At 36.8% G+C, this 12,811-nt stretch overlaps 1 protein-coding gene across 2 annotated transcripts; it reads right to left on the bottom strand.

The window, feature by feature from the left end:
• Nucleotides 1–333: 333 nt before the first annotated feature.
• Nucleotides 334–11,592, bottom strand: LOC104891023 (FRIGIDA-like protein 5). 2 transcript variants are annotated; one of them, XR_008969089.1, is made up of 6 exons: nucleotides 9,906–11,592; nucleotides 8,636–9,229; nucleotides 7,089–7,258; nucleotides 4,065–4,983; nucleotides 3,673–3,850; nucleotides 334–726 (listed from the first exon to the last, which is right to left on the bottom strand). XR_008969089.1 is itself a non-coding variant. In XM_010676660.3 (5 exons), the coding sequence occupies exons 1-5, from the start codon at nucleotides 11,281–11,283 to the stop codon at nucleotides 3,810–3,812; spliced, it is 3,102 nt and encodes a 1,033-aa protein (XP_010674962.2). In that variant the 5' UTR covers nucleotides 11,284–11,592; the 3' UTR covers nucleotides 3,477–3,809. The 2 variants fall into 2 exon arrangements, 1 of the variants encoding a protein (XP_010674962.2); XM_010676660.3 differs by lacking the exon at nucleotides 334–726 and having other exon boundaries at nucleotides 3,477–3,850.
• Between the last annotated feature and the right edge of the window lie 1,219 nt (nucleotides 11,593–12,811).

Genomic DNA, 12,811 nt, shown 5'->3' with positions numbered 1-12,811 from the left:
TTACCAAACAAACACTCATACGGAGTTTTATCATCAAGAACAACAGATAGAGTTCGGTTTATTAAATGACAAGCTGCTGCACACAATCGCCCAAAAATTTAAAGGTAGGGTAGCCTGAAATCACAAGGCACGTGCCACATCTAAAATATATTGATGTTTCCTTTGAACCAGGGCCATTCTGTTGTGGAGCTTTAGTACAAGAAGTTTCAAAAATAATTATATGTTGCACAAAGTATGGTTTCAGGTAATTAAATTCAGTTTCATTATCATTGCACATACATTTGATATTCTGTTCAAATTGGCGATCAATCAAAGCCATAAAATGTATAAACATAGTCTCAACTTCCAGTTTATTATATAATAACTAGGTCCAAACAGTGTGAGAAAATCATCTACTATTGTTAAAAAATATGAAGCAACACAACTTGACTTAGTTCAATAGGGCCCCCATAAATCACAATGAATTAACTCAAAAATCCTACTAGCCCTACTATTACTCTTAGGAAAACTAGTTCTAGGTTGATGGACCCGAAAACACACGTCGCACCAATCATTATTGCAACTACTAACACTAAATAGACTCACATAGGGTAAATGACGTAAAACTTTCTCCGAAGACTGACCCAAACGTTTATGCCAAATCTTCTTCACCTTGGGAACCCCCCGGAAAAAGAAAAGTTCATCTTCCCTCTCACGCGCTCCAATCAGCATCCTCGTCCTGCGAACCTGTAATATACATAATGTTTTAGTGAGTTGAACGATATACTTCGCAGAATCTAATAACTGCGGAATAGAAGTAAAATTACAATCAAGATTATGCACAAATAAAACACTATGGATTTTTAGATTTCTAGGAAGAACCATATTTCCCTTATGGGTAGCTTATGCAGAACTACCATCCGGGAAACCCACCGGACATCCTTCAATTTTGCGAGCAGCACACAACATCGAAAATTTTCGTGTCACATGATGTGAAGCACCTGTATCAATAATCCATAAAGACTCGTTGTCAACCGATCTTTTGGTTTAGGCAAGTTCAGTAAATTCAAGAGATTCTGCCACTGTTCAGTAGTGATGCCTGCGATTCCTACACTTACTGCATCACGTGGAAGAGGAGTTCCCCCCCCCCCCCGACCTGTTGTTCGAACCGGACCCACCACTGATCACGGTTTTGTTCGCGCCCCTGCCGCCGCGGTCGTAGCCACACCTGCCTCCACGCCGGCCACGGGGTCGATCTCCCCACCATTCCGGGTACCCAATTAATTAAAAGCAACCCAAAACTTTGTGGCCTTCAAGATTACAGTTAGTGCACACCACAGTTTCATTAAAAGATCGAGTTTTGGGTTTGGTTTAGATTCTACTTTAAACCCAAATTCTCACCCAGCAAAGGCAAGGAAGAGGGGCGTGGGCCCTGTAAGCGCTCCTCCTAAGAGATAATTTGATAAGCACGAGCCACAATAGGCAAAGGAGTTTGCGCGAGAAGATACGAACAAAGCAGGCCATAGCCATCATAAAGACCAATTAGAAAATGATGCAAACAATCGTCGGAACATTGTTATTCGAGGAAACGAACAATTTGCCCCCCCCCCCCAGTCCCACAAGTAGGTGCCACTTCCTGTGACGCCAACTTATCCATAGTCGAGTCAAAACACCCAAAATACTTGGCCAAAGATTCAGCTTTTTGTTGTTTGCAATCACTAATTTGGGATTTGAATTGACTAATTAATTCGGATTCCATTAGAAACACACTAATGTTCCTTCCGATGAGACCATAAATCATGAGCGTTTTCAAATTACCAGATTGAACAACGCACAATCAGGGTAATCGTGTTCAACAACAACAAACACAACATTGAATGAATCGTGCTCCAATCTGCAAGTTTTTCTGCCGTAGTGGGCTTAGTAATAGTGCTCCAATCGCGCGTGCCCATTCATCAAAATTGTCCTCCTTTAATTGAATTGGAGTGATAACTTTGCCAAGATTGTCATTCGAGCCTAAGTAATAGGCTTGGTCAGGTTTAAAGGGGTTGTATCGGCTTTTTCTGTCATGATTACTCGTCAAGATCTACGAGAGTATGTTTGAAGAGGTGAAGCAATGATGATCAACCAAAGGAGATCGAAAAGCAAGGCGTCGAAGGTTCAAGGCTCGAAAAAAAAATTGGGTTGGGTCAATTTTCGCAGGGTCGGGTTCGTGTTTTTCGTGTTTGGAGAGAAAATTTTCTTAGGCTCTTGATACCATGTTAAATTAGGTTCAATTTCAGTCGTCTTTCTCATTCATCATCAAAATATATTTATACAACATAAGTAAATAAAGAGTCCTACTTCAACACATATTAGGAACTAGTCTTTTATGCACGAGATGCACGCGTTAATTTTAAAACTTGTTATTTTATCATAGATTTTTTTGCCAAATGCAACACTTCAAAGTGACCAATTTGTTAATTGCAGCCCTTTGATTGCAATCTCTTCAAATTACAGCCTCAAATAAACCAAACAGTTTTAAGTTACAGCCTAAACCCAACTTATCTTCACGCCTTTTGAGCTGCAACTTAAAAGTGTTTGCTTTATTTGAAGCTGCAATTGAAGATATTGAGATGAAAGGGCTGCAAGCAACGAAGTGACCACTTTAAAGGGATGCATTTGGCAAAATTATTATATACACTTCATTCGTACTATAACTATGATTATACTTAAAATGTCAAAGATTAATAGCTAGATGAATTTAGATATACTACCTCCGTTTCTTTTTAATTGTTACGGTTTCCTTTTTAGATCGTTTCTTTTTAATTGTTACACTCTTACTTTTTCTACATAAGGTAAGTTTGCAATCATTGTTACCCACTATTGGTCCCCTTGTGGTCCCCAACCTTCAATCCCAACCTAACATTTAATCCCAACATTACCCCCCTCTCTCCTACTTTTCACCTTTTTCTCTCTCCTCCATAATTTTTTATTGTTCTTTTGTACTTGTCTCTTTCTACTTTTCAGAATTTTTAGCCTCTCTCCTACTTTTCACTTTTTGCCTTGGTTCTAATGAAAAGCAAAGTGTAACAATTAAAAAGAAACGGAGGTAGTACTAATTTACCAATATCAAAAACTAATAAAGGTTGTGAGTGATTTTCAATATTAATTTTTTGAAACTGAATTAAAGAATACCAAAAATAGTGAGTATTTCAGACTTTTCAAATAGACTTCATGTATACCATATTCTCTTATAATAAAGAAAAAATCAATATATTTTGTCCATTTAATTTTCTGATTGAAATATGACATTACCAATTTTAACTTGTTTTGAATGGCAAATTCAAATGAGAAATGATTTTAAAGTTATTTTCTTTTGTAATTTTTTTTCATTCCATTAAATCATAAAAGGTAATTTAATACTTTCCCCTCAAAAAAAAAAAGGTAATTTAATACTTCTAAATAAAAACATCATCTTCCTCCCTCTTTCCGTTATATAATAGAGATAACAATCCTATTCCTAATACTTATCATATATAATCCTAACAGATTTCAAATTCTGGCTTTTTATCTTGAAACTAGCTGAATTTCATAAAAGCTTAATCTCAAGTAGTACAATATATACATATAAACCTGTCAACTTTACAGAGAACGTTAAACAAAGTTTTAAAAGAATGCACAGGTTAGAGCATCAAATTAAGTACTATTTACCGAACCTAGGCCACTTCTCATGCGGGAGCCTCAACCTAATATTAAATATTATCGAAAGCTTCTCTGAAGTATAGGTCAAACGTAGCTCAAGCATAAGCCTCGAGAATCTTCAGATAGAATAATAGCTCTCGAATAAGTCATTGGCATTGATTAGGTGCTCCCCAAGCTTGATGATCCCCTGTTCAGTATAATGAACAAATGAATCAATGTATCTGACATATACCATTGAGGGAAATTATACTAATGCAAAAGTAATATATGCTCTTCTTAATCTATGTACAAAAAGTAGATGTCAAATTTGTTCAACGACAAATTTCTCTGCCCACGATCTCAATCCCCAATTCCCCATAAGAAATAGTCAAGCCACAATGAGAGAAAATAATGGGCCTTACCATTGTATACGGGTCTGTGGGCGGCTGGACCGCTAAGTGGGTACACTCCAGGAGTAGGCACAAACGGACCAGAACCTGAATGAGGATCAACTCCATAGTGTGGACCATTGGATGTAAGCATAGTTCCCTGATGCCAAATGGGTTGTACAGTCTGGGTGATATTAGGTGCATGTCCGAAAGGGTGAGCCATAGGCTGAGGATAGGGTTCATGTCCGAAAGGATGAGCCACAGGCTGAGGACACGGTGCATGCCCGGAAGGATGAGCCACAGGCTGAGGACACGGTGCATGCCTGAAAGGATGAGCCACAGGCTGAGGATACGGTGCATTCCCGGAAGGATGAGCCACAGGCTGAGGACACGGTGCATGCCCCGAAGGATGAGCCACAGGCTGAGGACACGGTGCATGCCTGGAAGGATGAGCCACAGGCTGAGGACACGGTGCATTCCCGGAAGAATGATCCACAGGCTGAGGACACGGTGCCTGCCCGGAAGGATGAGCCACAGGCTGAGGACACGGTGCATGCCTGGAAGGATGAGCCACAGGCTGAGGACACGGTGCATGCCCAGAAGGATGAGCCACAGGCTGAGGACACGGTGCCTGCCCGGAAGGATGAGCCACATGCTGAGGAAAGGGTGCCTTATCCAGAGGGACTATCTGGTGATGTGGAACATTCTCCATTCGAGGACGTTTTTCTACTTGTTTCGGAATTGCTACAGAAGCAGCACACGAGTTTGCACTTCGTTTCCTCATATTCATTACTTTAGAAGCAGCACCAGCAGTCCTCTCTTCTTTCTCCTTTTCCAATTCCTCAATGCGTGACAAAAGGGGAGCAACTGGGAATTTCGACTCAAGCTCACAATATGTAATGCACTTGCTCACTTCTTTGAGATTGCCAAATTCAAAGCATTCAGCTCGTATCTGCAACAAAAGCCAAAAGTATACACAAACATCATCAACTTTACAGCTCTGAAACACAGATAACAAGATAAAAACACAGAGACAAAGTCAAGCAGGTACATGAGCAATACCCTTCGCCCTTCGGGTCAAGGAGAGGACGAAGTAATGGAAAGACAGTTGTAGAAACAAGGCACTCAAAAAACTTGTACATGATTCATCATATTCATCATCAAAGATGTTAATTTCTGAAAACATGATGATAAAAAAGCAAAGCATATGGCAACAGAGAAACTAAAATTTGATTATTTAACTATACTTAGAAGAAAGAAATTTAAAATCTTCGATTGCAAGATAATGCTTGGTTAATGGAATATGACAAGTTGAATGATGAATATTAAGGAAGCGACTATGAAAACAACGGGAAAGCAAGTGGAAGCGGATTTGCAGAATATCCAAGAACTAAATTACTAGTTGCTTCAAAGGATATCTTTCATCCATATCTTTAATGACTGCAATTGAGAATTTTAATCTACCGTACTCTTGCATAACTTTCATCAACTCATAAGATATTCTTCTTCAAAGCATTACCAAGTACAGGTATGTCCCGAAAGAATAGTTTAAATTACTCCACGTGTAGTTGTGTACCACTACACCGTGTAGTCGTGTACCACTACACCATGTACCACTATACCACAAGATCAATTCGGATCGGCTCTAGTTCCTTTAGAAAACGTGGTTCGAGGAACTATAGGTGGAGCAATTCGACATAAATTAAAACCGACTCCTCAGAATTTGGTAACTTCAACTCCATTAACAACCACTTTTGGATTTTTTTGTTTGGATTACACCCGTTATCTCAAGTTTTGGATCGAACTAATCCATTGACACAAATCATTCATGGGACAAAATTGAGTTATTTGGGCCCGGACGATCGAAAGGAAGTTGCACAAGAGCATGTCATTCGTCAAAGAAGTACATCTGGTAGACAAAAGGGCGGTGGCTCGCTCATTTATGCTTACCAATATTGTGCTTTGCAGGGAGGTTTAAAATAAATTACTTTACTATCTAAAGCTCTTTAGTGAGAAGACAAAAAATAACATATGAAAGGAATTAGACCATGCTTACAGTTACAGAAACTTCCTCGGTTTTTTTAGTTCTACCATTTTGACTCTTGAACACTATTCAAAATTCTACTTTAACCATCTTGTGTTATTTATGCATAAGGAAAAATATAATTATGTGTGATTTTATTGGATTTGTCTCGATTTATATTTTAAAAATATCAATTTTTTACAATTTTTACTTGTCCCTAATTAGACATATGATTGTTCAAATTTTTATGTTGGCAAAACATGCAAAAAAAAACAGAGGAAGTATTTTTGAAGCATTTGCATTTGTGCTTCCAAAGGTTGCACGAATAAGATAAGACAACAAAACATACAAGCCACTTTACAATGTTTAAAATTGTCTCTCTTCGGAGTTCAGTATATGTAAGGGTGTAGATACATTCCAAAACTATTCGTTAACAAGCACAAGCAGAACTCTAACCAAGCTCGAACAACTTCATGTTTGGGTCGATAATGTTCATGAAAAACTCGATTAATTTAATTTTGAAACTTTTTTACACAAAGAAACATAACTTGTTCAAGCTCAAAAGTTAAACATAAGCTTTAAAATTAACTTAAGTACCTTTGTATATCATGCACAAGTAACTATCTTTAGAAAATACATTATTTTTTATTCTATTAATTGATTGGCAAAAACAAATCACTTTGATTAAATGAATTGATAAGAGTCTTACAGAATATTTATTTCATAAAGTAACTGAAGACTCGATGACTAAATGAAGCTCATTTTAGCTCAATTCAAGTTAGAGTGTGAGCATAAAATACACATTACCAGGTTCTCGAACAAAGCTCAATAAAAAGCTCGAACAAACCAAATGCTTAATAAGCCGAGCTCGAATAAGAATTTTTCAAAACTCGCTGAAGCTCTAGCTAGCTCGATCACTAATAATTCTAATCAAGCCTATGCTCTAACGGGCTAAAACTAGACTCGGTTCAGGTCATTTGTAGCCCTAAGTGTGTTTGATAACAGGGAATGAAATAGTCTTGCTAGAAAATTACCTTTGATTCAAAAGTTCCATCCTTTTGTCTCTCGGCCACTCTTTTCTTCAAAAAATCCAAGTGAGCTACCAGCAGAGGCACTGGTGGAAAATCACGTTCCAGCTTGAATATAAAAATGTACTTGATTGCCCAAAGCCACTTTTTTCTTTCAATAAGCGATTTGATGTGACCTGCTCAATGTGAAAAGAAATAAAACAAAAACATGTACAATCAGAAAACTGTAGGCCTAGACAATAACAAGCACCATTGACGTACAGACTCAATAGTAGCCCAGCCTTATATGCCAAAATGAAGATAAGACAAAAGCACTAAATTTGTACTTCTATACGATATTCAGAGCCAAAGGATGAAAAAAAACATTCTAAAAAACTTGGGAAGCTAAGTAAGGTGAACTTCGGTGGTATATATATTTTTTGCAAGATTGACGCACTTGGGAAATCACAATACTACAAGGGCCTGCTAGTTTCCACTTTCCACAGCCCCAATTATTACAAAAAGAAGTATACATATGAACCCCTATAATGATAGATATAAGCACACAAAAAAATCCAAGGCGTAATAGATTCATAACAAGTATGTCTCATCCATTATTCCAAGTACTCTATTTAAAAAGACAAGAAAAACGATTAAAAAGCAATGTATATCACCACTCAAATTAAAACCACATTGAACAAAACGTAAGTGCAATGTTTTTTTTTTCAGGATAAGGGGTTAACAAGCATTCTATTTCCGAGGAAAGTCTGAACCTCTTCAATCACCTTTCTTTATGTTGATGTCTTAAAGTTCGCCTCAAGCTTCACCGACTATTCATCAAAGGGGTTAGTAAAAGCAGTAGTTTTTTTTCATCCTAAATTCCTCTTCCATTAAAAAAATGGTAAAACATAGTACCCTAGCCATTGCACTTTATCATCGTCCTGCAAGAAAAGCATCTTATGACTAAACTATTTGACATTCCCCACTTAATTCTTCCCTTATTCAATATTCTAATCAGTAGTTTTCTAGCACCCTTTGTCCCAAGAGTATAAATTACATGAGCCCTCTACTTTCAACAACAAAAAATCTCAATTTTCTCTCTCTTCCAATTTAAAATACCTCACTAACTCCCGTTAGATCTACCTTATAATAAAATAACATTTAATAGCCACATAACAACGTATCTCCATAAAACACGTAACTAACCAAGTGTTCATATTATTTTTGAACGGAGGACTCTATCCCTACCTTTAAAACCTCTGTCAATACCTTCCCCTTTCAGGCTTTTAAAAATCAGCCTCACAGCTTCTCCCAAATGTCACACATTGCAATGTCACCTTAATTAAGCAGACGAAAGCTAGCCTACAACTAGCAATCACCGGATAATCCTCTCTTTAAGGCTCTTGAAAAATCATGTAGTACAAATGCACATGGGACCCTATATTTCAAATTTGCAGTAAAATTTTTGAAGCAATCTTAATGTCACACTTGCAAAACTATGTTGTATTCCAGCCACTTAGTTGTAACGTTAGTTGTTATGACAGCAAGTCGGTCAAGGAAATGGATTGTTATACCTGGAATCTTCTTCGAAAGTCCCAATACACGACATAAATATAAATGCTCCTCGCGCCAATTGTTATACCCACAAGATAACTTATCCAAAAGTGGAACAAGCTCATCTTCATTGTAAAGACTTGTCAGCTTGAATGCAGCTAACAACTGGAGAAACCCAGAAATATCTGTAGGAGAGACATTCTCCTTCAGCTTAGTCTTCAAAAAAGCAGCAAGATTTTTTGCTTCAATGTCCACCTCATGTGTAATTGGTGGTGATAATTTCTTCAACTGCCTTAATAGAAAAAGGCAAGTCGTTTGATTAACCCGGGTATGATACTTGTTTGGGAATCTTAGGTGGAAAGTTTGAAAGACATCAAGAACAAGCTTTCCAGGATCAGGTGCACATCTAAGAGCATTCAATGTCTTCTCATGTAATATATCTTGCTCCTCCACATGGTTACAAAGATATAATCTCAGGCCATCAAAGTCCATATTTCTGCACAATGAATGAATATCAACACCATTCTTCGACGAGGAAGAATCCACGGCACATGCTACTTGAGCAGTATCTGAATCAGGAAGCTCTGAACTCGCTTGTGCCAAACTGCTGCTTACTAAACATATGAAACATGAAACAGCAAAATAAAACAAGAACAGTCAATACAGCCACAAGTCCTGAAAGTAATATCGACACTTAGCACATATCTTTAACTGAGTTGGATTGCAGATTACGATATTAAGCAACTGATAAATTATAAATCAAAAGAGAAAAAAAAATCCAAAACATGACAATGATGATAGGGACACATTAGATTATCATCATATGTATAGAAACATGTTATATAAACTCAAAACAATAGAAACGACCAATTTACCAAATGACATGCCATTGACCCACAATCTTAATACGAACCAAGTTGTAAAATGTAAACACAACAACATTCTCCAAATAAACAACAAATTTCTTCCCCAACTCCCAAGAGCACAAAAACAATGCCGGGCCACTTGTTGAGGATAAAAGGACATCAAACCCATATGAAGTTATACCATGAGCCGATTGTATCCATTGAGCAAATATAGGTTCGATCAAAATTTGTTTTTTTTTTTTTGGAGTACCAAAAGCAAGCATGACATCATTATGAGCATAAAGACCCAAGTATGGAAACCTTAAAAGAGGTTGGCCCAACTTAAATATCAATGTAGCAACTTTATTTCGAAAAGCAACAAAAGTTGATAGTTGGAAACTGAAGTGCTTCTCTTTGGCAATGTATTTTATCTAGAAATTCTCACCAATTTGCTTATCTTTGGACACTGATGCTGGACAACGAGAAAGTATGCGATGCCCATCACTTTTCTTCTCCGAAAACTCTTCAACTTGGCAAGGCTCAGTAACTTTCTTCTCCCTCATTTCCACAGATTGTTCGTCGAGTTGTTTCAATTTCAACCTTAGCCTATTGTTAAGCTTAAACGTTCGCTTCTGTTTGAAACCTAAAGCTTTGTGCTGCTTATCAATTTGCCTCCCTTTCATCTCCATTGCTTCGAAACGCTTGTTAATTTCTTTCTCCTTCAATTCTGTCTGTTTGTAACGCTCATCGATTAGCTTCTCTTTCCATTCTAGACCCTGACTATGTTTACTAACTCTTTTCTCTTTCAACTCTAATGCCTTACTTTTCTCATTCAATTGCTCCTCCTTCACTTCCATTGCGTCTCTCTGCTTATTAACATCATTCTCAGTAACCTCAAGCAATCGCCAACGCGAATTCATCTCCTTCTCTTTCAACTCTAATCCCTTCAATCTATCCTCAATTTCTTCCTCCCTCAATCCCAAACCCTCTTCTTTCGACACCAACGATTTCGTTTTCTCATTCATCTCACTTTCCTTCAACTCAAGAACATTGTATAATTCATCAATTTGATTCTCTTTCAATTTCAACTCTTTCCTTTCCTCCTCCAATTTCGCCTCCTTCTCTCCCAATACTAAAATTCCATTATTCAATTGAGCCTCTTTCAACTTCAATTCTTCAGAGAATTCATTCAATTCCCTCTCTTTCACATCCAATTCTTCCCTAACTTCAGTGATCACCTTCTGCTTCAACTCCTTCTCTCGGACACCGAACGCCGCCTCGAGCCTGCTAACCTCCCTCTTTCTCTCCTCCACTTCCTTTTCTCTCTCTTCCACGGCCCTGAGCCGCTCCACAACTCTCTTCTCTTCAACATCCACAGCTTTAACTCGCTCGAAACCGGCTGAATACCACTTCTCTCTCAAATCCACAGCCTTGCTACGCTCAGCAATTGATCTCCTCTCCAACTCTATACCATCACACGACTCCCTCACTTGCTTCTCTCTCATCTCAATTTTTTCACTTCTCTCGCTCAGCGATTTCTCCACCAACTCCAACTTCTTCTGTCTCAACTCAACCTCCTTCTGGAAATTCTGGAATGTTTTTCTAATAACGTTGATTTCTCTCTCCTTTGACTCGACTTCCTTGACTCGATTCTCCAGAGAATTGTGTAGTGTTGCGAATGAATTCTGCAAAATCCGCCATTGTTCGCCCAGTGAGAAAATTGTGTAGGAGTGAGACTGGAAATCTTTGAAGGTTTCGCCAAGTTTGTGCATTAAAACCCTACTGACTCTTAGATCGTTTGAAGTTTGCTCTGTTACAGACATGGTTCAATGTTAAACACAGTAATCAATTTCGAAACAACGAAACCCTATAAATCGCCAAAATTCCACTAGCATTAAACCCTAAAAATCTGCACAATGGAGAGAAAAGAGAGAGAATTGCAGAAGAAAGAAGCTTGTCGTGGAATTCCCAGATTTCTTTTTTTTTTAATATACAATGTTTATGGAGAAAGTGGCGCGGAGTCCTATGGAACGTCGTACTTGACTACTCGTAGAGTTCAAAACTTCGGCTGAAAAAGGTGTTTGTCCTTTTCTTTTGTGGCGTTTATCTCGATTCTATATAGGAAAAGGGATAGAATATCCAAATATGAGCTGTGATAAAACGCTAGTAGCTAGCGTTTTAATTTGTCAATAGGAGGACTCAAAAGCAAATATATGAATGGGAAGGAATTTGGCAGAGAAAAAAAAAAAAGCTAGCATCCATGTGTCAACATGTAATTAGCACACATGTCACAATATTGTTTATCCAAAACAAATTACTTTTTGCAATTTTTAAACTTGTATATATCTCAAGGAATATATTTTAGAAAAAAATAAAAAATATACCAATATTTATATATTTTTATTCTCTACAAATAGACATCCATTTTGATATAATTTCATACAATATTTATTTTACTCTTATCCTTATAACACACTTGTATCTTGTTATTACAATGCACCTGTTTTATGTTAACATACACTTGTTTCTTATTACCATACACTTGTTTCTTAATACAATACACTTGTTTCTTGTTGAAATACAATTGTTTTTTATAACACGATTGTTTCTTATTATTACAATACACCTGTTTCTCGTTAACATACACTTGTTTCTTGTTAACATACACTTGTTTCTTATTATTACAATACACCTGTTTCTCGTTAACATACACTTGTTTCTTGTTAAAATACACTTGTTTCCCCATACAATACACTTGTTGCTTGTTAAAATACACTTGTTTCTTATAACAATAAACTTATTTGACGTAAGGTAATTAAAACTGATATAAATTTTAAAACTGATATATGATGAAATTATATCAAAATGGATGTCTATTTGTAGAGAATAAAAATATATGAATATTAGTATATTTTTTATTTTTTCTAAAATATATTTCTTGAGATATACAAGTTTAAAAATTGCAAAAAGTAATTTGTTTTGGATAAACAATATTATGACATGTGTGCTAATTACATGTTGACACATGGATGCTAGCTTCTTTTTTTTTTCTCTGCCAAATTCCTTCCCACTTCTCTATTTGCTTTTGAGTCCTCCTATTGACATAATAAAATGCTAGCTGCTAGCGTTTTATCACTAGAAACCTCATTTTACTCTTATTATATCTTTATTCTACTCCATTCATTTTCTAAAATTTTTCCCTCTTTTCGTTTAAGTGCGTTTCCAAAAGATTTTCACTCTTTTACTTTAATCCTTATTTAGAATTTTTTTTCTCTTTTTACACTCTTATGTCCCTATCATATGGTCCGTCATTACATTATTAATTGTTAATGGATGCCATATTGATCATAT

This window comes from Beta vulgaris, chromosome 4 (assembly GCF_026745355.1).
Source record: "Beta vulgaris subsp. vulgaris cultivar EL10 chromosome 4, EL10.2, whole genome shotgun sequence".
NCBI classification, from domain to species: domain Eukaryota; kingdom Viridiplantae; phylum Streptophyta; class Magnoliopsida; order Caryophyllales; family Amaranthaceae; genus Beta; species Beta vulgaris.
This window is presented reverse-complemented; position numbering and strand designations above follow the sequence as displayed.

Coding starts and splice junctions, on each gene's coding strand:
- LOC104891023 (XM_010676660.3), bottom strand. CDS start 11,283: ATGTCTGTAACAGAGCAAACTTCAAACGATCTAAGAGTCAGTAGGGTT. Junction 9,230..9,905: donor GTCCAAAGATAAGCAAATTG/GTGAGAATTTCT, acceptor TCATATGTTTAG/TAAGCAGCAGTTTGGCACAA. Junction 3,851..4,064: donor CCACAGACCCGTATACAATG/GTAAGGCCCATT, acceptor TATACTGAACAG/GGGATCATCAAGCTTGGGGA.